Source organism: Papio anubis, chromosome 9 (genome assembly GCF_008728515.1).
Source record: "Papio anubis isolate 15944 chromosome 9, Panubis1.0, whole genome shotgun sequence".
Taxonomy (NCBI): Eukaryota; Metazoa; Chordata; class Mammalia; order Primates; family Cercopithecidae; genus Papio; species Papio anubis.
The window spans coordinates 127128445-127149278 of record NC_044984.1 but is presented as its reverse complement, the minus strand read 5'-3'; the positions used below and the strand labels follow the sequence as shown (position 1 = coordinate 127149278).

Genomic DNA, 20834 nt, shown 5'->3' with positions numbered 1-20834 from the left:
CGAGTCTGGGGCAGGGCGGTGGCAAGGCGGGAGAGGCTTTTGGAAGAACAGCTGAGAATATGGCCCACTTGGAGCATAGGTCCCAGCGGGGCGGTCAGGTGAGGCCTGGTAAGTCCAGGTGACGATGTTGCATGAAGGGAGGGAGTGAGAAGGCCCCGTGAGGCACCCAGCTTCTCCCCTTTGCCATGAGCTCCCGGGATCCAGTGTGTGAGGACGGCGGCTGTCATGCGTAAAGCAGGGGTGAGTGTTTTGTGGAGACCCCACGTCGGGGCAGGGCACCGGGGCCCGGGGACCCTGGGAGTCCCTTGTGGCTGGGTGCGGAGCTGGGACCGGCCAGAGACAGTCACACTCCTGTGGAAGCTGAGCCTGGGCTGGCTTCTGCACGCAGTGGGTGTCCGGGATGCTGGTGACAGTTTCTCGGCTGCAGGTGGCAGAGCAGGTGAGCCGGAGGTGAGGGGTGAGGGGTGCGGGATGGAGGCCACAGTCCAGGATCCTGTCCAGACATCCAGGCTGAGGAACCAGGAGGCGAGATGAGAAATCGGGAGAGCAACAGTAAATTTGGGGAGGGTCGTTTTGCTTATGATGTTTCTGAAGTTGCCAGAGAGGACCGAGCCAAGGTCCCATTAGGCGGACTGGTTAGCGTGTCTGGCTCATCAGGAGCCAGGTTGAGGCCGGGAGTAGGCGGTGTGGCCGGCACCGGTCAGTGTGGGAAAGTAGGAGCTGATGGAGGAGCGCCGGTCGGTGTCAGAAAATGGGGGCTGATGGATTAACGCTGCTGCCGGGGTGGGGAGGTGGGCCGAGGGCAGCGCCGGCTCCTTGCGTTGCAGGAGGCTTGGAGGACACAGCAGTGGGGCCAGAGCACCTTCAGACCCCACAGCTGCAGGTCTGGGCTGGTTGTGGGGACTCGCCTAGCACACAGAAGCTGGGGAAAGGCTGCGAGGGCAGGAGCAGGTGGGGGACGCAGCTGTCAGTGTTCACAGTGAAGGCTGAGGAGGGCATCCAGGAGGCTCCAGGGAAGGGTCCTGGAGTCTCCAGGGATGAGTCCCAGGGGCCTCTGGGGAGGGGTTCCGGGGGCTCAGGGAGGGGTCCAGGGGCTGTGGGGAGGGAACCCAGGGGCTTGAGGGGAGGATTCCCGGGGACTCTGGGGATGGGTCCAGGGGTCTCCAGGGAGGGGTCCTGGGGTTTCTGAGGAGGGGTCTGGATCCTTGAGGAGGGGTCCTGGGTCCTAGGGGTTAGGAGGAGAGGTCCTGGGTCCACAGGCTTTCCTATGAACTAGTCATGTCCTGTTGTGCTTCTGATGCTCTGGACACAGTGTTTGGAAACGGTTGTTGGTCTCAATAATGAGTGGTTTGTGGCCGAGCACAGTGGCTCACCCCTGTAATCCCAGCACTTTGGGAGGCCGAGGTGGGTGGATCACAAGGTCAGGAGTTCAAGACTAGCCTGGCCAATGTGGTGAAACCCCGTCTCTACTAAAAATAAAAAAACTAGCCGGGTGTGGTGGCGGGCATCTGTAGTCCCAGCCACTCGGGAGGCTGAGGCAGGAGAATCACTTGAACCTGGGAGGCGGAGAGGTTGCAGTGAGCTGAGATCACGCCCCTGCACGCCAACCTAGGCGACAGAATGGGACTCCATCTCAAGAAAAAAAAAGAGTGGTTTGTAAGAAGGTAGATGTCTCTCCCAGGATTTTTCTCAAGGCGCAAGTCCTCCAGGGCGAGCCTGTGCAGTGCCATCGGCAGGGGCGATGGGCTGGAGCCCGGGAGGGGAGACAGGCTGGGGTTTCAGTGCCGCTCCTCATGCCCTCCTTCCCTTCCGAAGTCGTTGCAGTTCGATAAGGAGCAGATGGTCGCGGTCACAGAGGCCAACGAGGTGCTGAAGAAACAAATTGAAGAGTTGCAGCAAGAAGCCCGGAAGTAAGTCCGCATGTGCCCGGGGGAGGCAGGAGAGCCCCGTGGGCTGCTGCTGTTGTGCGGGGACACCCTCCCTGGGAGGTGCTGTGGTGGCCTGGAACGTTAAGGTCCAGGTTTGGAGTCCGTGTGGTTTGGTGGCTGCTCATCTGCGAAATGATCCGAGTTGATTGTGGACTTGCTGAAGCTCCTGTAACAGAAGCTCCCAGGTGTTTTTATGTTTGACTTTTTGTGCAGCAGCATCCCCTCTCCCAGCTCCTACCCTGGGAGACGCTTCAATGTTCATCCTCACACCTCACACTCACATAAACACGAACACACTGACCTCGCCGGCACGCGCCCGTGCATACGTGTGCGCACAATCAGATGCTGTTAGGGGCTGCCTTACCCCAGTGGTGCACAGACCTCGCGGGCACATGCCCGTCAATATGTGCGTGCACACGCAGATGCTGTCGGGCCTTCTTCCTCTGGCGTTGTGCCCTGTGCTGCTTTGCTTCATTTCTGTAGAGATGGGGTCTCACCATGTTACCCAGGCTGGTCTCGAACCCCAGGGCCAAGCAGTCCTCCTGTCTCAGCCTCCCAAAGTGCTGAGATGACAGGCGTGAGCTACCATGCCCAGCTAAATGCATAGTTTTGAGGTATTTTGTTTGTTTTCGAAATGGTCTATTTCTGTTGCCCAGACTGGAGTGCAGTGGTGCCATCCTAGCTCACTGCAGCCTCAACCTCCTGGGCTCAAGTGATCCTCCCAGCTCAGCCCCTGGAGTAACTGGGACCCCAGGTGTGCACCACCACGCCTGGCTAATTTTTAAATTTTTCTGTAGAGATGAGGTCTCAGTATGTTGCCCAGGCTGGTCTCAAGCTCCTGGACTCAGGCGATGCTCCCGCCTCAGCCCCCCAGGATTCCAGGCGTGGGCATCAGTGCTGCTTTGCTTTAATCAGCTGGGTGATTTGCTCATGAATCTGATGGTTGAAATTTTTACCGATATTCAGGAACGTTTCTGTTTGGTAGGAGCAGACCCTTTCTCTGCATTCACAGGGTCGTTCATAAGCTGCCCCAAGAGGAGGGCAGGTCTGATGCTGGTGGTGGAAATGGTGAAAATTCACTGAGTGCTTCCGCTGGCCTGGCTCTGCAGGAACACCTGATACGGACTGATCCTTCGCTGTGTGCAGCCCCCACAGGACAGACACACACTCACCCGGCTTTCCTAGGGCAGCTGGGTTCTGGGGAGAGCGAGGGTGGGGCGTGAGCAGAGGCAGCCTCCTCGTGGCCCAGGGTCTCGGCCACCGAGCCCGTCCTTCAGGAGGGGCTTCTGAGACGCACTGCCTGTTGCCTGCTGTTGCCAACCAGAATGCCAGACGGTCGCGTCAGAGGATAATTCAGCTTCCTCTTGTGTCTCCCTCGTGACACCCCAGGGCCATCACGGAACAGAAGCAGAAGATGAGGCGGTTGGGCTCAGACTTGACCAGCGCCCAGAAGGAGATGAAGACCAAACACAAGGCCTACGAGAACGCCGTGGGCATCCTCAGCCGCCGCCTGCAGGAGGCCCTTGCGGCCAAGGAGGCTGCGGACGCGGAGCTGGGCCAACTCCGAGCCCAGGGCGGCAGCGGTGACAGCAGCCTGGCTCTACATGTAGGTAACGCCGTGCCATCCCCGGCCAGGGTTGCCAGCCCCTCAGTGCGGGGAAGGGCTCTCCATCAGCAGTTGTCCCCTAAAGCCTCGCGGGGCCGAGCTCACGTGGGAGGTGGCAGCTCTCTAAACTCCGCTCAGCATCGAGGTTGCCGGGAGCCCGCAGTGACGGAGCATCGCCCCGCGACCCTCATGAACCCTGCGCGGTCTGCGGTCTGCGGCCTTCACCTGATTTTCCTCAAGAAATGTCCTTGGCTCAGAGAAGCTCAGCTGCTCCCTTGGGGCAGAGGGAGGGCCTGCCCTGGTCCACTCGCGTTCCAGCAGCCTCCGCACTCGCTGAGAAGCAGGAGTAAGGGTGTGGGGTCAGCGTTTGGCAGGGTTCGGGGAGCGTTTAGAGGTAGCCACGCTGCGGTGGCCCAGAACAAGACGGTGCCCTTGCTGGAGGGCTCTGAGCAGGGCCTTCTGTGGAGGCCGCGGCCCTCTGTGCTCTCTTAGCTTACGTGGTAGGCATACCATTCTACCTGAGTAAGTTCATCTGCGTTGTATTTATTATTCTCCAGTTTGTGTCCTTGCACTGACAACTTAGTATTTCTTCTTACATGTGGTTTGTTTCTATTTCCCGTCCACCTAAGAATTTAGGGGTAAGAAGAGACTGTATCATAACATGGGGTTTTCTTGTCAAATTAAATAAACTCGGCCAGGCATGGTGGCTCACACTTGTAAGCCCAGCAATTAAATAAACTCAGCCAGGCATGGTGGCTCTCACCTGTAATCCCAGCACTTTGGGAGCCCGAGGCGGGAGGATCGCTTGAGCTCAGGAGTTTGAGACCAGCCTGGGCAACATAATGAGACCCTATGTCTACGAATAATACAAAAATATTACCCAGGCATGGTGGCACGTGCCTGTGGTCCCAGATGCTTGAGACGCTGAGGTGGGAGGATCACCTCAGCCCAGGAGGGGAGGCTGAAACTGCAGTGAGCTGTGATTTTGCTGCTGCACTCCAGCCCGGGCGACAGAGACTGTGTCTAAAATTAAATGAATAAATCAAGTGCTCCCTCTCACCTGATTGCTTTGTAAACTGTTGGGGAGATTGATTCAGTTGCCATTTTCCTTGGGCTCACTAAGGGCTGGGGTGGGGAGGGCGCAAAGGCCGGGCAGAGCCAGCCCCTCGCCACATCGTTGCAGATGAGGAATAGCACGGCCGCGAGCCAATGTCTTGCGTCCGTCCGGGCTTCACCCCTCGCAAGTGGTGGCTTTTGGCAAATTTCTCACCTTTTTGATCCTCAGTGAAATGAGGTCAAACTGAGGTGAATGAGGACCTCCTCATGTGAGGGTTAAGTTAGGTGGTACTGGAACATGCTTGGCAAGGGCCTGGCACCATCGAGGCAACAAGTGGGCGGTGGGCAGAGCACACCGGTGCCTGCATGTATCCATTCATGTGTGAGGTGTGAGCACGTGTGTGTGTGGTGTGGGGTGCGAACATGTGTGGGGTGTGAATGCATGTGTGTGGGGTGAGCACGTATGTGCATGTGTGAGATGTGAACACATTGTGGTACATGAGCATGTGTGTGCGTGTGGTACGTGTGTGTGTATGTGATGTGTGGTGCGTGAGCACATATGTGGTGTTGATTACACCTGGTGCTGCTTGCTTGCCACAGGTGGTGATTTATAGCCATTATCTGCAGGTCAGATTTTCTTCTGTATTTTTGAAGCATTGAACTGAAGAGATGATTTCGTTTGTCCCAGCTGTCCCCGTGTGTCATCGTGTGCATGCTGTGGTCGGTTAATTCAACTTCTTTAACATAAAGGAAGGTTGTGAGACTGTGTCAGACAGCTGGTGTCTGGTGTGTGCAGCCACACAGCCTCCTGCCTGCAGGTGCCACGGGAAGTGAGGGGGGTCAGGGCCTGTCCCATGACCAAGTGCCCGTTCTGTCTCGGCCCTTAGGAAAGGATCCAGGCCCTGGAGGCGGAGCTGCAGGCTGTCAGTCACAGCAAGACTCTGCTGGAAAAGGAACTGCAGGAGGTCATTGCGCTGACCAGCCAGGAGCTGGAGGAGTCCCGGGAGAAGGTGCTGGAGCTGGAGGACGAGGTGAGGCTTGGCTGTCTGCTGTGGCGGCAGCGTGGGGCACGTCACGTGATCCCTGGGCATGCCACCATGCGTGTGGCCCGAAAAACAAAACTTCACCGTGCGCCTAGCGTTGCTTTTGGTGTTGCCACCTTCTGACCGTCAGCCTCTGGCTCTGTGGCGGGGCAGGCCCTGATTCCAGCCCTCTGGGGAGGATCACTGTGTTACCGTCTCTTTGGTGGAATGGTTACAGAATTCACAGTGCAGCCCTTCTCAGTTCAAATGCTTTGGTTTCAAATAAGAAACCCAACTTGGCCGGGCGAGTGACTCACGCCTGTAATCCCAGCACTTTGGGAGGCTGAGGTGGGCGGATCACAAGGTTAGGAGTTCGAGATCAGCCTGGCCAACATGGTGAAACCTCGTCTCTATTAAAAATACAAAAATTAGCTGGGTGTGGTGGCGGGTGCCCGTAGTCCCAGCTACTCAGGAGGCTGAGGCAGGTGAACTGCTTGAACCCAGGAGCAGAGATTGCAGTGAGCCGAGATCGTGCCACTGCACTCCAGGCTGGGCAACAGAGTGAGACTCCGTTTCAAAAAAAAAGAACTCAGATCTGTCTCAGGTTCAGAGACAGTTCTCACTTCAGCGGTGCTGGTGGCAGCTCAGTGTCCCGGCCCCCTCTCCCTCCCCAGCCCCTCTGGTTCCCGGCCCCCGTCTCCCTCCCCAGCCCCTCTCTGTGGAGCTCCGTCACCCTAGGGCTGCCTGTTCCACTCACTGTGTCCTGTCCTGAAATGGTTTTGCTCGTGCCCACCCTGCTGAGTGGCCTGGCCAGGGCTCAGTGCCTGGACAGGCTTCTCCAGAAGCCCATGGCCCCAGGAGAAGGCTGGGCTCTTGGCCATGGGGAGGAAGGAGAGGGGCCTGGGGAAGTGACTGACCATGACCACAACAGCCTTCATATCATGAAGCAAGCATGGTCCTGTAGTGTCCATTGCTGTTTTTGTTGTTTTGAGACAGTCTCACTCTGTCACCCAGGCTGGAGTACACGATCTTGGCTCACCTCAGCCTCCACTTCCCAGGTTCAAGTGATTCTCCAGCTTCATTCTCCCGAGTAGCTGGAACTACAGGCACCTGCCACCACACCTGGATAATTTCTGTATTTTTGGTAGAGATAGGGTTTTATCATGTTGGCCAGGCTGGTCTCAAACCCTTGACCTTACGTGATCCACCCGCCTCAGCCTCCCAAAGTGCTGGGATTCCAGGTGTGAGTTACCACACCTGGCCCATTGCTGTGTTTTAGTTTTCGATGTTTCTTTTCTTTTTTTTTTTTTTTTTTTTGAGACAAGAGTCTCGCTGTGTTGCCCAGGCTGGAGTGCAGTGGCACGATCTCAGCTCAGTGCAACCTCCTCTCTTGGGTTCGAGTGATTCTCCTGCCTCAGCCTCCTGAGTAGCTGGGACTAAAGGCGTGCACCACGACGATGGCTAGTTTTTGTATTTTCAGTAGAGACGGGGTTTCACCATGTTGGCCAGGCTGGTCTCGAACTCCTCACCTCAGGTGATCCCCCCCCACCTCAGCCTCCCAAAGTGCTGGGATTCCAGGCTGAGCCACCACGCCTGGCCTAAGTGTCTGCTTTTTCTTATTGAAAACACCTGTTTCTGGGGTGTGTGAACTCCACTCACCAGTGCGGGTAATTTCACGGTGACATTGGTATGTTTCAGCTTCAAGAATCCAGAGGCTTCAGGAAGAAGATAAAACGCCTCGAGGAGTCGAACAAGAAGTTGGCTCTCGAATTAGAGCACGAGAAAGGGAAGCTTACGGGTCTTGGACAGTCCAACGCAGCTCTGCGGGAACACAACAGCATCCTAGAAACAGCTTTGGCCAAGAGGGAGGCAGACCTAGTCCAGTTGAACCTTCAGGTATTCAAACTTGTCAAACTCAGGCCAGCAGCGGCGTGAGAGTTGCTGAGGCTGCGTGCATTCCGAGACTCTCCCCCAGATTCAGTCACTTGTGCTGACTCCTAGCCCACCCGGCCTGCAGCCGAGAGAACAGGCTCAGGGGTGACCCACAGGCCTGGGTCCCCGGCTGCTGGTGCAGGGCTGGGCTCTCCGAGGTGAGGCTGGAGCCCCTGTGTGTGCTCAGTTCACCTGTTTAGTTGAGGGGCAGACGTGTTTAATTGAGGGGCAGGCCTGTTTAGTTCACGGGGAGGCCTGCTCAGTTGAGGGGCAGACCTCCCATGCGGGTGTAGCTGAGTTCCAGTCCCAGGTAGTGACGTTGTATGTAGGGGGCACTTAACGAGAGGTTCACGCAGTTCAGAACTGGGACTCGAACACTGACCTGGGTCTCACTCAGCTGCTCAGGCTCCACAGCCTCTCTGGATTGAGGACCAGGCGGGGCATTTCAGGGAAATCCTGGGGGCCACATCAAGCTGCTGGTGTTGACTCTCCCGTCTTAGTTCCATATTTTGCCCTAGTTCCCACCACTTCCGTTCTGTTTGTACCTGGCTGCAACCCCTGATTTATATGTAATTTTTGGGTTCCCAGCCACCACATTCTTTTTTTTTTTCGTTGTTGTTCGTAATACAGAGGCTCACTCTGTCTCTCAGGCTGGAGTGCAGTGGCAGGATCTCGGCTTCCCGCCTCCCGAGTTGAAGCGATTCCCCTGCCTCAGCCTCTGGTATAGCTGGGACTACAGGCGCGCACCACCACGCCCAGCTAATTTTTTATATTTTTAGTAGAGACGAGGTTTCACCATGTTAGCCAGGATGGTCTTGATTTCCTGACCTGGTGATCCACCTGCCTCAGCCTCCCAAAGTGCTGGGATTACAGGCGTGAGCTACCGTGCCCGGCCCATTCTTTTTTTTTTTTTTTTTTTTTTGAGACAGGGTCTGGCTCTTGCCCAAAGTGGAGGGTGGTGCAGTGGCACCATCACAGCTCACTGCAGCCTTGACCTACTGGACTTCAGCAATCCTTCTGCCCCAGCCTCTGGAGCCATGGGGCCCACAGGCGTGCCACGTTCTTGAGTGCAGCCCTGTGGTTGTGCTCCCGCAACCTAGGATTCTGTTTTTGTCACAGATTCTTCAGAGGTGGAGTTTCCTCTGCCTCCCTGCGTGTGCCTGCGCCTGTGATGTGACGTGTACCTCCGCCTGTGATGTGACGTGTGCCTCCGCCTGTGATGTGACGTGTGCAGCCTTGTGTGTTTGCCATTTGACGTCCTTATCTGTCCTGCAATCTGATCTAGGTGCAGGCGGTTTTGCAGCGCAAAGAAGAGGAGGATCGCCAGATGAAGCAGCTTGTCCAGGCCCTGCAGGCCTCACTAGAGAAGGAGAAGGAGAAGGTGAACAGCCTTAAGGAGCAGGTGCGTGCCACTTTCTGGCTCACAGGGCGTTCCAGGGGACGCTCCAGTGCCTAGAAATCTATGCAGAGTCCTTCACACACCAGCCTCCTTCCAGCAGTTACAGAGAGCAAAGGTGCGTTGCAGTTGTCGGTGATGGAGGCTGCAGAGCACCTGGTCTGGTCCTTAGAAGGTGGTGTTAGATTAAATGGCAGTGCAGCCGTGAGGACCTGGGGCCAATGAGCTCCGCATGCATGTGTATTTATATTGTGCGAGGAACGGTGTCCTTTGTGTCTTGTTGCATTGAAAAAGCAAACTTGAGAATAGCATAGGATCCCATTTGTGTTCGGCAGACGAGGGGTGGTTCTGTGGACCCTTCTCTGTGTAGAGAGCTGTCTTGTCTTTTTTTTTTTTTTTTTTTTTGAGACGGCGTCTCGCTCTGTCGCCCAGGCTGGAGTGCAGTGGCGCGATCTCGGCTCACTGCAAGAGAGCTGTCTTTTCATGGCTGGCCCCTGCCCTGCTTCACCTGTGTTCACTGACACATTGGTCAAGTTGCCAGCAGAGGCCCATCCTGACCCCCAGGTGCCCTGTCTGGACCCTGCTCCTCCGTTAGAACGCTGCTTGCTGGCTACCTCTGCCATGCCTGGCACAGAGCAGCTACTCAGCACGCTTGCCCTGTGTGTGCACGTGGGGTGTGTGCGTGCACATGTGTGCCTGGGACGTGGTGTGTGTGCGTGCATTTGATGCTCATGTAAATGTAGAAAATTTCTAGGAGGAACACAAGAAATAACTGGTTTTCTCTAGAGAAAGGCAGGAAAGAACACATCACTTTTCCTTTAAATCCTGTTTGAATTGAACTTGTAAAAAAATTACAAGTTATAATTGCTTCACAATTCAAACATTTTGGCCTAACAGTAAAGCTTCTTTCATGCCTATGACCTGGCTTTGCCACAGCCTTTAAGAACTTTTCTATGATAATGTAATTGAGATAAAAATAAAAAGCTTCTTGATTTTTTTTTTAAAAGGGGTGAAACAATAAAGTTTCCTTATAAATAGAATTAATTTTAACATGTGGCAGGTGGCTGGGCACGGTGACTCACGCCTGTAATCCCAGCACTCTGGGAGGCTGAGGCGGGCAGATCACCTGAGGTCAGGAGTTCGAGACCAGGCTGACCAACATGGAGAAACCCTGTCTCTACTATAAATACAAAATGAGACTGGCATGGTGGCACATGCCTGTAATCCCAGCTACTTGGGAGGCTGAGGCAGGAGAATCGCTTGAACCCAGAAGGCGGAGGTTGTGGTGAGCCGAGATCACGCCATTGCACTCCAGCCTGGGCAACAAGAGTGAAACTCTGTCTCAAAAAAAAAAAAAAATGTGGCAGGAGTATTTTAATAGGAGCAGTTAACAGCTTTCTTTTGGCCTCACAGGCCTCATCCGCCCAGCCGTTTAACCCTTGCCTGGGGCCTGCTGCTGGGCTGTGGTTCAGGCTGGGCTCACACAGTGCCCTAGCTCTCCAGCTTTCACTCTGTGCTTAGGTTTCACTTAATTTTTTTCAGTGTTTTTTTTGTTTTTTTTTGTTTTTTTTTTTTTAAAGACAGAGTCTCAATCTGTTGCCAGGCTGGAGTGCAGTGGCGTGATCTTGGCTCACTGCAACCTCTGCCTCCTGGGTTCAAGTGATTCTCCTGCCTCAGCCTCCTGCGTAGCTGGGACTACAGGCGCCCACCACCACGCCCGCCTAATTTTTTGTATTTTAGTAGAGAGGGGTTTCACCCTGTTAGCCAGGATGGTCTTGATCTCCTGACCTCATGACCTGCCCGCCTTGGCCTTGCAATTAATTTTATTCTTTCTTTTTAAAATGTATTTATTTATTTTATTATTTTTATTAATTTATTTATTTTTAAATTTATTTATTTTTTGAGACGGAATCTCGCTCTGTCGCCTAGGCTGGAGTGCAGTGGCGTGATAGCTCACTGCAAGCTACGCCTCCCAGGTTTACGCCATTCTCCTGCCTCAGCCTCCCTATAGCTGGGACTACAGGCGCCCGCCACCTCGCCCAGCTAATTTTTTGTTGTTTTAGTAGAGACAGGGTTTCACCGTGTTAGCCAGGATGGTCTCCATCTCCTGACCTCGTGATCTGTCCGTCTCGGCCTCCCAAAGTGCTGGGATTACAGGCTTGAGCCACCGCGCCCGGCCTATTTCCTTTATTTTTGAGACCAGACCTCACTCTGTCACCCCGGCTGGAGTGTAGTGGCGCGATCACGCTCCCTGCAGCCTAGAACTCCTGAGCTCAAGTGATCCTTCCACCTCAGCCTCCTGAATACCTGGGACCACTATGCCCTGCTGAGTTTTTTATATTTTGTGGAGACATGGTCTTGCTATGTTGTCCAGGCTGTGAATAAACTGGAAGAAGACTATAAAAACTGTTTAGACCAAAAACTCTGGAATGAATGTTCTCGAATGAATGTTCTCGAATGAATGTTCGTGTTCACTGAACAGACAGCAGCAGCCACATGAGTGTGCCGAGCTCCGGGTCAGGTGGTTCCATCTTTACAAGGACCTTGACAGGCCTGTGGAGAAGCACACGCCAGCAGCCAAGACGTGCACGGGGCCGGGAGTGGATTCACCCACTGCGTCCAGCGTGTCGTGCAGCTGCAGGTGCCATGCAGGGTATGGACAATGTGATTTCCTTCCTCCTAGGTGGCCGCTGCCAAGGTGGAAGCCGGGCACAACCGCCGCCACTTCAAGGCGGCCTCCTTGGAGCTGAGTGAGGTAAAGAAGGAGCTGCAGGCTAAGGAACACCTGGTGCAGAAGCTGCAGGCTGAGGCCGACGACCTTCAGTGAGTGCCCGGCCTCACACACGGCTGTCCTGGCAACGGGCGGGGTCTAATTCATCACCTTCAGCACAGCGAGGGTCATCTATAGTTTGCAAATTGCCGAGTACTTGAGTGTGAATCATAGGAGTAGGGGGCACCCAGCGTCTGTCTCCAGAAGCCTGAGCCTCGCTCACTGCCCCGTGTCCTCCCCCAAGAGAGAGCGCCCAGCACGAGTACTTAGCTTCAGGTCCAAGGCGGGAAGGGGCGGCCCGGCGCGGGGCTGACGCTGTGGCTCTGTGGGCCCCAGGCGCTGTGGTCTCTGGGATCCGTGAGGGGAGCTGGCGAAGGGTGAGTCTCAGACACTTTGTGAGGACTGCCCGAGTGCACATTGGGGCACCAAGCATGGCTGCAGCTCGCAGCACCTGCCGGGATGGATGCCTTCCCCAGGCAGCGTTTCCCAGCAGGAGGGCAGGGCATGCTGGAGGAGCGCGGCAGTTCCCTGCTTTCTTGTTTTTTTACGCTAGGATTCGGGAGGGGAAACATTCCCAGGAGATAGCACAGTTCCAAGCAGAGCTGGCCGAGGCCCGGGTGCAGCTCCAGCTCCTGCAGAAGCAGCTGGACGAGCAGCTCAGCAAACAGCCTGTGGGAAACCAAGAGGTGATGGTTCGCGGGGGCTGGCCTTGCGGGGCTGGACTCACAGGTGTCCTGGGTGACTTCACGCCGTCCTACGTGGGGAGGAATAGTGATGGTTTTCTGAATATGGTATTAAAAGATAAACCAGGCCGGGCGCGGTGGCTCATGCCTGTAATCCCAGCACTTTGGGAGGCCGAGGCAGGCGGATCATGAGGTCAGGAGATCGAAACCATCCTGGCTAACACAGTGAAACCCCGTCCCTACTAAAAACACAAAAAATTAGCCGGGCATGGTGGCGGGCACCTGTAGTCCCAGCTACTCGGGAGGCTAAGGCAGGAGAATGGGGTGAACCCGGGAGGCGGAGGTTGCAGTGAGCCGAGATCACGCCACTGCACTCCAGCCTGGGCAATAGAGTGAGACTCTGTCTCAAAAAAAATAATAAATAAATCAAATGAACCGACACACAGCTAGAGCTGTTTTCCTGGGCAGTAAAGCCGCTTCAATATTGTTGGCCATGTGACTTTCCCCTCTTTAGATGGAAAATCTCAAATGGGAGGTGGATCAGAAAGAAAGAGAAATCCAGTCCTTGAAGCAGCAGCTGGACTTGACGGAGCAGCAGGGCAGAAAGGAGTTGGAAGGGCTACAGCAGCTGCTGCAGGTATCTGTGTGTGAGGCGCTGGGCACAGGCGGGAGCAGCACGTCCTGGGGCGGCCCCTGGTTCCCGTGCCGTGCGGCCTGTGGCCAGGCAGTGCTCCCGGGGAGCTGGCACCCTCGTGCAGTGCGGCGCTCGCGAAGTCACCTGGTCCACGTCACACGGCAGGACGGAGGCGGGGCTGAAGCCTGGGCCGGCTCCGATCCCTTGGCCGCGCTGTGTGACATGGACCAAGAACGTGATTTCATGGAGTCCAGCAAATGGGAGGGTGCATGGGAAAAATTTGCCAATCTGCAATAAACTTCTCGACAAAGAGCTCAGGGTTCGGTCTTGACTGCTCGGGAAAGGAGTATAATTGCCGAGTCCCCCTCGTACATGAGGGGCTTGAGTCACAGTGAGAATTTATTTATAGATACAGGCAGAGGAGCATCCATCAGCCAAAAACCCAAAATCTGGCCAGGCACAGGGGCTCATGCCCGTAGGCCCCGCGCTTTGGGCAGTGAGCTGTGGTTGGGCCACTGCACTCCAGCCTGAATGTCAGAGACAGACTCTGTCTCGAAAACACAAAACAAAACAAAAGCCCACAATTCGAAACTTTGCGAGCGTCAGCATGACAAAGGAGATGCTCATTGGAACATTTCAAATGTCTGGGTTACGGATACTCAGCTGGCAGGTGTGATGCAAATATTCAAAATTCCAAAAGTCGACACACTTCCGGTCCTGAGCGTTTTGGACCTGGACTGGGACCATCGAGATGGCGCCGAGGAGGACACACATGTGCTTAACCTATGAAAATACAAACTCGGATCTTGGCAGGATGTTTAAGATCTGTTAACTTAAAAAATCTGGGCCGGGCGCGGTGGCTCAAGCCTGTAATCCCAGCACTTTGGGAGGCCGAGACGGGCGGATCACGAGGTCAGGAGATCGAGACCATCCTGGCTAACACGGTGAAACCCCGTCTCTACTAAAAATACAAAAAACTAGCTGGGCGAGGTGGCGGGCGCTTGTAGTCCCAGCTACTCGGGAGGCTGAGGCGGGAGAATGGCACAAACCCGGAAGGCGGAGCTTGCAGTGAGCTGAGATCCGGCCACTGCACTCCAGCCCGGGCTACAGAGCAAAGACTCCGTCTCAAAAAAAAAAAAAAAAAAAAAAAAAAAAATCTGACTTCATTTTCCACAGAATGTCAAGTCTGAGTTGGAGATGGCCCAGGAAGATCTGTCCGTGACCCAGAAGGATAAATTCATGCTCCAGGCAAAAGTGTCGGAGCTGAAGAACAACATGAAGACCCTGCTCCAGCAGAACCAGCAGCTCAAGCTGGACCTGCGCCGCGGTGCGGCCAAGACGGTACTCAGGCCCGCGTCCCTCCCGGGGTAGCCAGGCTGCGCTGTAGATGCTCTTGGACAGGAGGCTGGCAGGCATGTTAGTCATTCAGACATAAACGGATGTCCGTTTATGTAGTTTAGTCCACGCTGAGCAGCAGCTGTATAAAGTCAGTGATAATGAGATGTCCTGCTCAGGTGACAGATGAAATCATTTCATTCTGGTTTCATTCATCCAGCAGTGTTTGCCTCATTTCTGAATTCAAATACCACTTTGTTGGCCGGGTGCGGTGGCTCAAGCCTGTAATCCCAGCGCACGGGAGGCGGGCGGAAGTGAGATCACAAAGGTCAGGAGGATACAGAGACCATCCTAGCTAACACGGGTGAAACCTCCTACTGAAAAAAAATACAAAAGCCAGCGAGGCCGAGGTGGGGCGGGCACCTGTAGTCCCAGTTACTTTTCGGAGGCTGAGGCAGGAGAATGGCGTGAACCAGGAGGAGCTTGCAGTGAGCTGAGATCGGCCACTGCACTCCAGCCTGGGCGACAGAGCAAGACTGTCTCAAAAAAAAAAAAAAACAAATACCACTTTGTTACAATGTGCTTTGTAAAGCAGATGAGCAGCTGGTCTGTGACTTGGCAGTCCCTGCTGTGTGCGAAGGGCTGGGGCCCGGGAGCTGTGCCCAAAAGGGAGCCTAAGTTGGAAAACATACTTAATTTCTTAGGGAAATTCCACGTCAAGGCCTTGAGTCTCTGATGGGAAAAGCCTCTGGGAGAGCTGTAAGTCTGTGGCTCGGCCCCGCCCCGCTGCAGACCCAGGACTTAGGTTGTCTCTGTGGCTTGCTGTGGTTTTGTGCCTTAGGAATAAAGGTGTTTCCTCAGCCAGCTATTCTGGAGCTCTGGGACTGCTGTGCTGTCACGGCAGCCAGGACGGTCCCCTTCCCAGAGGCCCCATGTCACCTGCTGGGGAGGCCCGTCTGCCACATGCTGTGCTAGTGAGACTGACCGGAGGGAGGGGACGGTGGGAAAGCTGATCATGTGCTTTTCAAAACAGAGAAAGGAGCCAAAAGGCGAGGCCAGCTCTTCCAACCCCGCCACGCCCATCAAGATCCCCGACTGCCCGGTTCCCGCCTCGCTGCTGGAGGAGCTGCTGAAGCCACCGCCTGCCGTGAGCAAGGAGCCCCTCAAGAACCTGAACAGCTGCCTCCAGCAGCTCAAGTACGACCATATTCTGTGTTGCACTTCAGCTAGTCTTAAAGATTAATGCCCTCTTTAGCTGAGAGGACACTCCTGGTGCCAGCACTCAATGAGTGCCCAGCAGAGTTTGAGCAGGTTTATATAAAGGTGGGGGGACTCATGCACACAGCCTCTGAGGTTTATATAAGGGGGGGACTCACACACAACCTCTGAGGTTTATATAAGGGGGGGACTCACACACAACCTCTGAGGTTTATATGAAGGGGGACGTGGCGCACACAGCCTCTGAGGTTTATGTAAGGGGGGGGGACTCACACACACAACCTCTGAGGTTTATATAAGGGGGGGACTCACACACACAACCTCTGAGGCTTATATGAAGGGGGACGTGGCGCACACAGCCTCTGAGGTTTATATAAGGGGGGGGGACTCACACCCTCTGAGGTTTATATAAGGGGGGGGACTCACACACAACCTCTGAGGTTTATATAAGGTGGAGACTCACACACAACCTCTGAGGTTTATATAAGGGGGGGACTCACACACACAACCTCTGAGGTTTATATAAGGGGGGACTCACACACACAACCTCTGAGGTTTATATAAGGGGGGGACTCACACAACCTCTGAGGTTTATATAAGGGGGGACTCACACAACCTCTGAGGTTTATATGAAGGGGGACATGGCGCACACAGCCTCTGAGGTTTATATGAAGGGGGGACATAGGCCCCTCTGAGGTTTATATAAGGGGACTCACAGCCTCTGAGGTTTATATAAGGTGGAGACTCACACAACCTCTGACGTTTATATAAGGGGGCTGCACACACAGCCTCTGAGGTTTATATAAGTCGGGGACTCACATACACAACCTCTGAGGTTTATATAAAGGTTGGGGAACTCACACACAGCCTCTGAACTCATAGGCGGAAACTGCCTGGAGTTAAACTACCGTGATAGGCCCTGAGAAGCTGGAAGGCCACACGCAGTGCACCTGGCAGCCTGAGGCTGAGTGAAATGTGTAGGGTGGGGCCAGGCGGCACCCCGAGGGAAGGTTACAGAATGGAAGTCACGTGTGCCAGGCCTCAGTGACAGCTTCCACCCTGCCGCCTGGTCAGGACTGGTCCTTGAGCCTGTGTCCTCTTGCGTACGCCCTCGACTGTCCTCTGCACAGTGTAGAGAACAGTGCCGAGAATAGCTGAGCTTCTGTGGTCTCAGTTGGTTTGCGGGTCCCCGAAGCTGCCCAGCTCCACTCAGGTGCTAGCGAGCGAGGCTGCCCACGGGTGGCACGTTCTGCCTGGCACGTGTGTGATCTGGGCCGCCTTCCTTCTGTCCCAGGCAGGAGATGGACAGCCTGCAGCGCCAGATGGAGGAGCACACCCTCACGGTGCACGAGTCTCTGTCCTCGTGGACTCCGGTGGAACCAGCCACTGCCAGCCCTGCGCCCCCTGGGGGTCATGCCAACCCACGTGGCAATGCCCAGAGACACAGTCAGAGCAGGGCTTCCAAAGAAGGGCCAGGACAGTGACTGCTGCGGACTCGCCTCCGTGTACCGCTGTCCGGAATGCTCTCTTATCAATGTTATTTATTCGATTGTGTGGCTGATGTTTTTCTAAGACATGAAATTTAAATTTTGTTTTGCCTTTAACAAGGAGTAAAATATATAACAGAATGAGAGCCAAGGATTAGAAAAACATTCGAAGATTACAATTAGCTTTTCCCATGGAATGACCAAATCTTAAAAGCCTAATAGGCTCTTGGCAAGGAGCTTCGAACGTGTCTGAAGAGTTACTTGTAGGACATGTCTTCCGAGCGGTCACCGACGCTGCTCTCTGCAGGTGACGGGGAGAGGCTGCACGACGGGGTGTGCGGCACCAGCGCCCGGCCAGGCCGGCTGCAGTCTCAGTTCCCTGTTCTGTTCAGTAAGAGCTTTACTTTTCTGCAGAAATGAAATTTTATTTGCACCTTTTTGCTTGTTTTTTTGGATAGCCATCCCACCATAGGATGTGTACGTAGACAATGAAGATCATAACCCAATCTTTTTTTTTTTTTTTTTTTTGGAGATGGAGTCTCGCTCTGTCGCCCAGGCTGGAGTACGGTGGCACCATCTCGGCTCACTGCAAGCTCCGCCTCCCGGGTTCACGCCATTCTCCTGCCTCAGCTTCTCAAGTAGCTGGGATTACAGACGCTCGCCACTATGCCAGGCTAATGTTTGTATTTTTAGTAGAGATGGGGTTTCACCGTGTTGGTCAGGCTGGTTACGAACTCCTGACCTCAAGTGAGCCGCCCGCCTCAGCCTCCCAAAGTGCTGGAATTACAGGCATGAGCCACCGCGCTCAGCCTGTAACCCAATCTTTAGCAAGCGTATGCTCATATTATTTAAGAAGAACCTATTTGTCTTATTATTGATTGCCTTTTGAAAATTTGTTGGGAATAATTTACCTGTAGGATTTAGGGATGTCAGAAAATTCTGTTCTAAGAAATATAATTATTTTATTTACCTTCTAAAGCCAAATATTTTTTTTTTTTTTTTTTTGAGAGGGAGTCTCGCACTGTCGCCCAGGCTGGAGTGCAGTGGCCGGATCTCAGCTCACTGCAAGCTACGCCTCCCAGGTTTACGCCATTCTCCTGCCTCAGCCTCCCTATAGCTGGGACTACAGGCGCCCGCCACCTCGCCCGGCTATTTTTTTTGTATTTTTTAGTAGAGACGGGGTTTCACTGTGTTAGCCAGGATGGTCTCGATCTCCTGACCTCGTGATCCGCCCGTCTCGGCCTCCCAAAGTGCTGGGATTACAGGCTTGAGCCACCGCGCCCGGCTAAGCCAAATATTCTTACACAGAAAGGTCCTCTGTTCTGGTTTTACTTTGTTGCTAAGGGTCTTTCCTTCCTGCCGGTCTCTTCCTCTCAGGCCACTGGTCCTGTGAGATTCCACCATGGCTGGCCACCGGGAAGGGGCAGCTTGGACCCTTAGTCAGGCCTGAAGGCCATCAGGAGGCACAAGGACACTGAGGCCCCGTATCTGATCCGACCTTTGTGGGGCACAGGGAGAGGCCAGAGGGAGAGGAAGGAAGGTGGAGGAGGAGGAGAGCAGGCCAGGGGCTCCCTGCAGCAACTCCTGCCGTTTCTCCTGGAGCCACAGCCAGGTGTAGATAGCAGGTGGTAACAAGCCTCACACTTCTATGCCCAAGTGAAAATCTTTACCAGTGTCTGAGGGAGCGCCTGTACTCGTGCAGTCACCAAGAGAAGTCCTGGGTCCTTTGTGCTTACACCAGCATCATGTGGAGAGCAGAGGCAATTTCCGGGAGAGACAGGCCAGCACCGTGAGGAAGGTGGCTGTGCTCTCCCCAGGTGTCTCAGAAACAGATGCCTTATTTAGAATCAGCACTACGTGTGTGAGATCTTCCGTTTCCCACCCCAACTCCTGAAACATTGCAGACACTGCGAGAGTTGGGGTCTGTAAGTTGTCCCCTAGTTTGTTAAGAAAATCTAAAATAATATTTATTGTATGAGGAGAGAGAGAGAATGGGTCCGTGTGGCCTCCTTTGCAGAGATATGGGTCTGAAACGAGGTTCTGAGTGTCACTGGCCAGGCCAGATGTGCTCATGTCCGTATCTTGTGTCTGTTTTGTGGAGAAAACAGTATGGTATGTTTATGCTACTTGTGTTCTGTTGTAATATACTTTTAGAAGGTTAATTGGTAAGGTTAAGGTAGCATTAACCACAAAGATGTTTGGTATTTAAAAAATATTCTCTAGCAAGTATTAGAACTTCCAAAATATATATATCATTTGTACAGGGTTAATTTTGAAATAATACTTGAAAATTTCATTATAAATATATCCTTTTTATGTTAAGTTGAAGATGTTATTTACTAAATTGTTCTTGTACCATTAGAAAAGAAAAATACAGTAATTTACATTCTTATTTATTTGGGCTGCACTACCCCTTTGTTTTAATATTAAAATCAAGAAATCGGGCCGGGCGTGGTGACTCATGCCTGTAATCCCAGTACTTTGGGAGGCTGAGGCGGGTGGATCACCTGAGGTCAAGAGTTCCAGACCACTCTGGCCAACATGGCAAAACCCTGTCTTTACTAAAAATAGAAAACTTAGCTGGGTGTGGTGGTGCGCGCCTATAATCCCAGCTACTCAGGAGGCTGAGGCAGGAGAATCGCTTGAACCTGGGAGGTGGAGCTTGCAGTGAGCCGAGATCGCGCCATTGCACTCCAGCCTGGGCAACAGAGCCAGACTCCCGTCTCAAAAAAATAAGAAAATTTTTAAAAATTAAAATCAAGAAATCACACACATTCGATGGGGAGCGACTTCTCATGGAAAGTCCTTGAGTGAGCGATGTTCACCGTGTATTTTTTTTTCTCTTAGGACAAACTAATTGTGAAAATACTCAAGGGAAGGTAGCTCTGCGTTTCTCACCCCGCTTTTCCTGCGTGTGCCCTTGGGCGTGATACCTCCCCGGTGCTCTGTGGCCGCCGGTGCCAGGGCCCCCTCTGGTTTGGCAGGGCCTGGCTGCCCTCGCTCTCCACGGTGAGTCTTCTGGTGTTTTCATGCACGGCTTGTGCTTCTGGATCTGAGACCTCTTGTGTTCACACGGACACTGCCTTCAGGCTTCCTTTCTTAAGAAGATGCCTAAAAGAGGAAGTTGGGTTTTTTGTTTGTTTGTTTGTTTTTTGAGACAGAGTCTCGCTCTGTCGCCCAGGCTGGAGTGCAGTGGTGTGACCTTGGCTCACTGCAAGCTCCGCCTTCCGGGTTCAAGCCATTCTCCTGCCTCATTCTCCCGAGTAGCTGGGACTACAGTGCCCACCACCACACCGGGCTAATTTTTGTATTTTTATGGGGGTGGAGTTTCACCATTTTGGCCAGGCTGGTCTCGAACTCCTGACCTCAGGTGATCTGCCCACCTCAGCCTCCCAAAGTGCTAGGTTTAAAGGCGTGAACCACCACCCCCGACTGAAGTTGAAGTTTTAAATTGCCAGCTTTTTCTTTATTGTCGAGGTTTTTTTCTTATCTCCAAGGGACTCTCCCGGCACTTCTACCTCCCAGAGTTACTTCAGTGCGTAAAGTTTGAATTATTTTCTTCTTGTGGGCAGCAGTGGGAATGATGGAATATCCTCATGGAAAAGGCAGTGAAGTCGGGAGTATTGCTTAGAAAACAGGGTCCCCAGAGTATTATGCGGCGTGTTTGTCCCCACGCTGTGTGTCACAACAGGCTTGGGCACTTCACGACGTCACTGGTTGTTTTTCTGACACTCCCAAAACAACGTAACTTGGTTTTCATGTGTTTT

At 53.7% G+C, this 20834-nt stretch overlaps 1 protein-coding gene across 9 annotated transcripts in view; it reads left to right on the top strand.

Annotated features, from left to right (window-relative positions):
- Positions 1-18094, top strand: part of GOLGA3 (golgin A3) — a 60808-nt gene extending 42714 nt beyond the window's left edge. For all 9 annotated transcript variants that reach the window (XM_021923198.2, XM_031650951.1, XM_031650950.1 and 6 more), the window contains 11 exons: positions 1816-1910; positions 3318-3534; positions 5478-5621; positions 7311-7508; positions 8830-8946; positions 11624-11763; positions 12264-12396; positions 12908-13030; positions 14204-14368; positions 15396-15559; positions 16875-18094. In XM_021923198.2, the coding sequence (XP_021778890.2) occupies positions 1816-1910; positions 3318-3534; positions 5478-5621; positions 7311-7508; positions 8830-8946; positions 11624-11763; positions 12264-12396; positions 12908-13030; positions 14204-14368; positions 15396-15559; positions 16875-17064 (1686 nt within the window). In that variant the 3' untranslated portion in view covers positions 17065-18094. The remainder of the gene's footprint in view (positions 1-1815; positions 1911-3317; positions 3535-5477; positions 5622-7310; positions 7509-8829; positions 8947-11623; positions 11764-12263; positions 12397-12907; positions 13031-14203; positions 14369-15395; positions 15560-16874) is intronic.
- The last annotated feature ends 2740 nt before the right edge of the window (positions 18095-20834 follow it).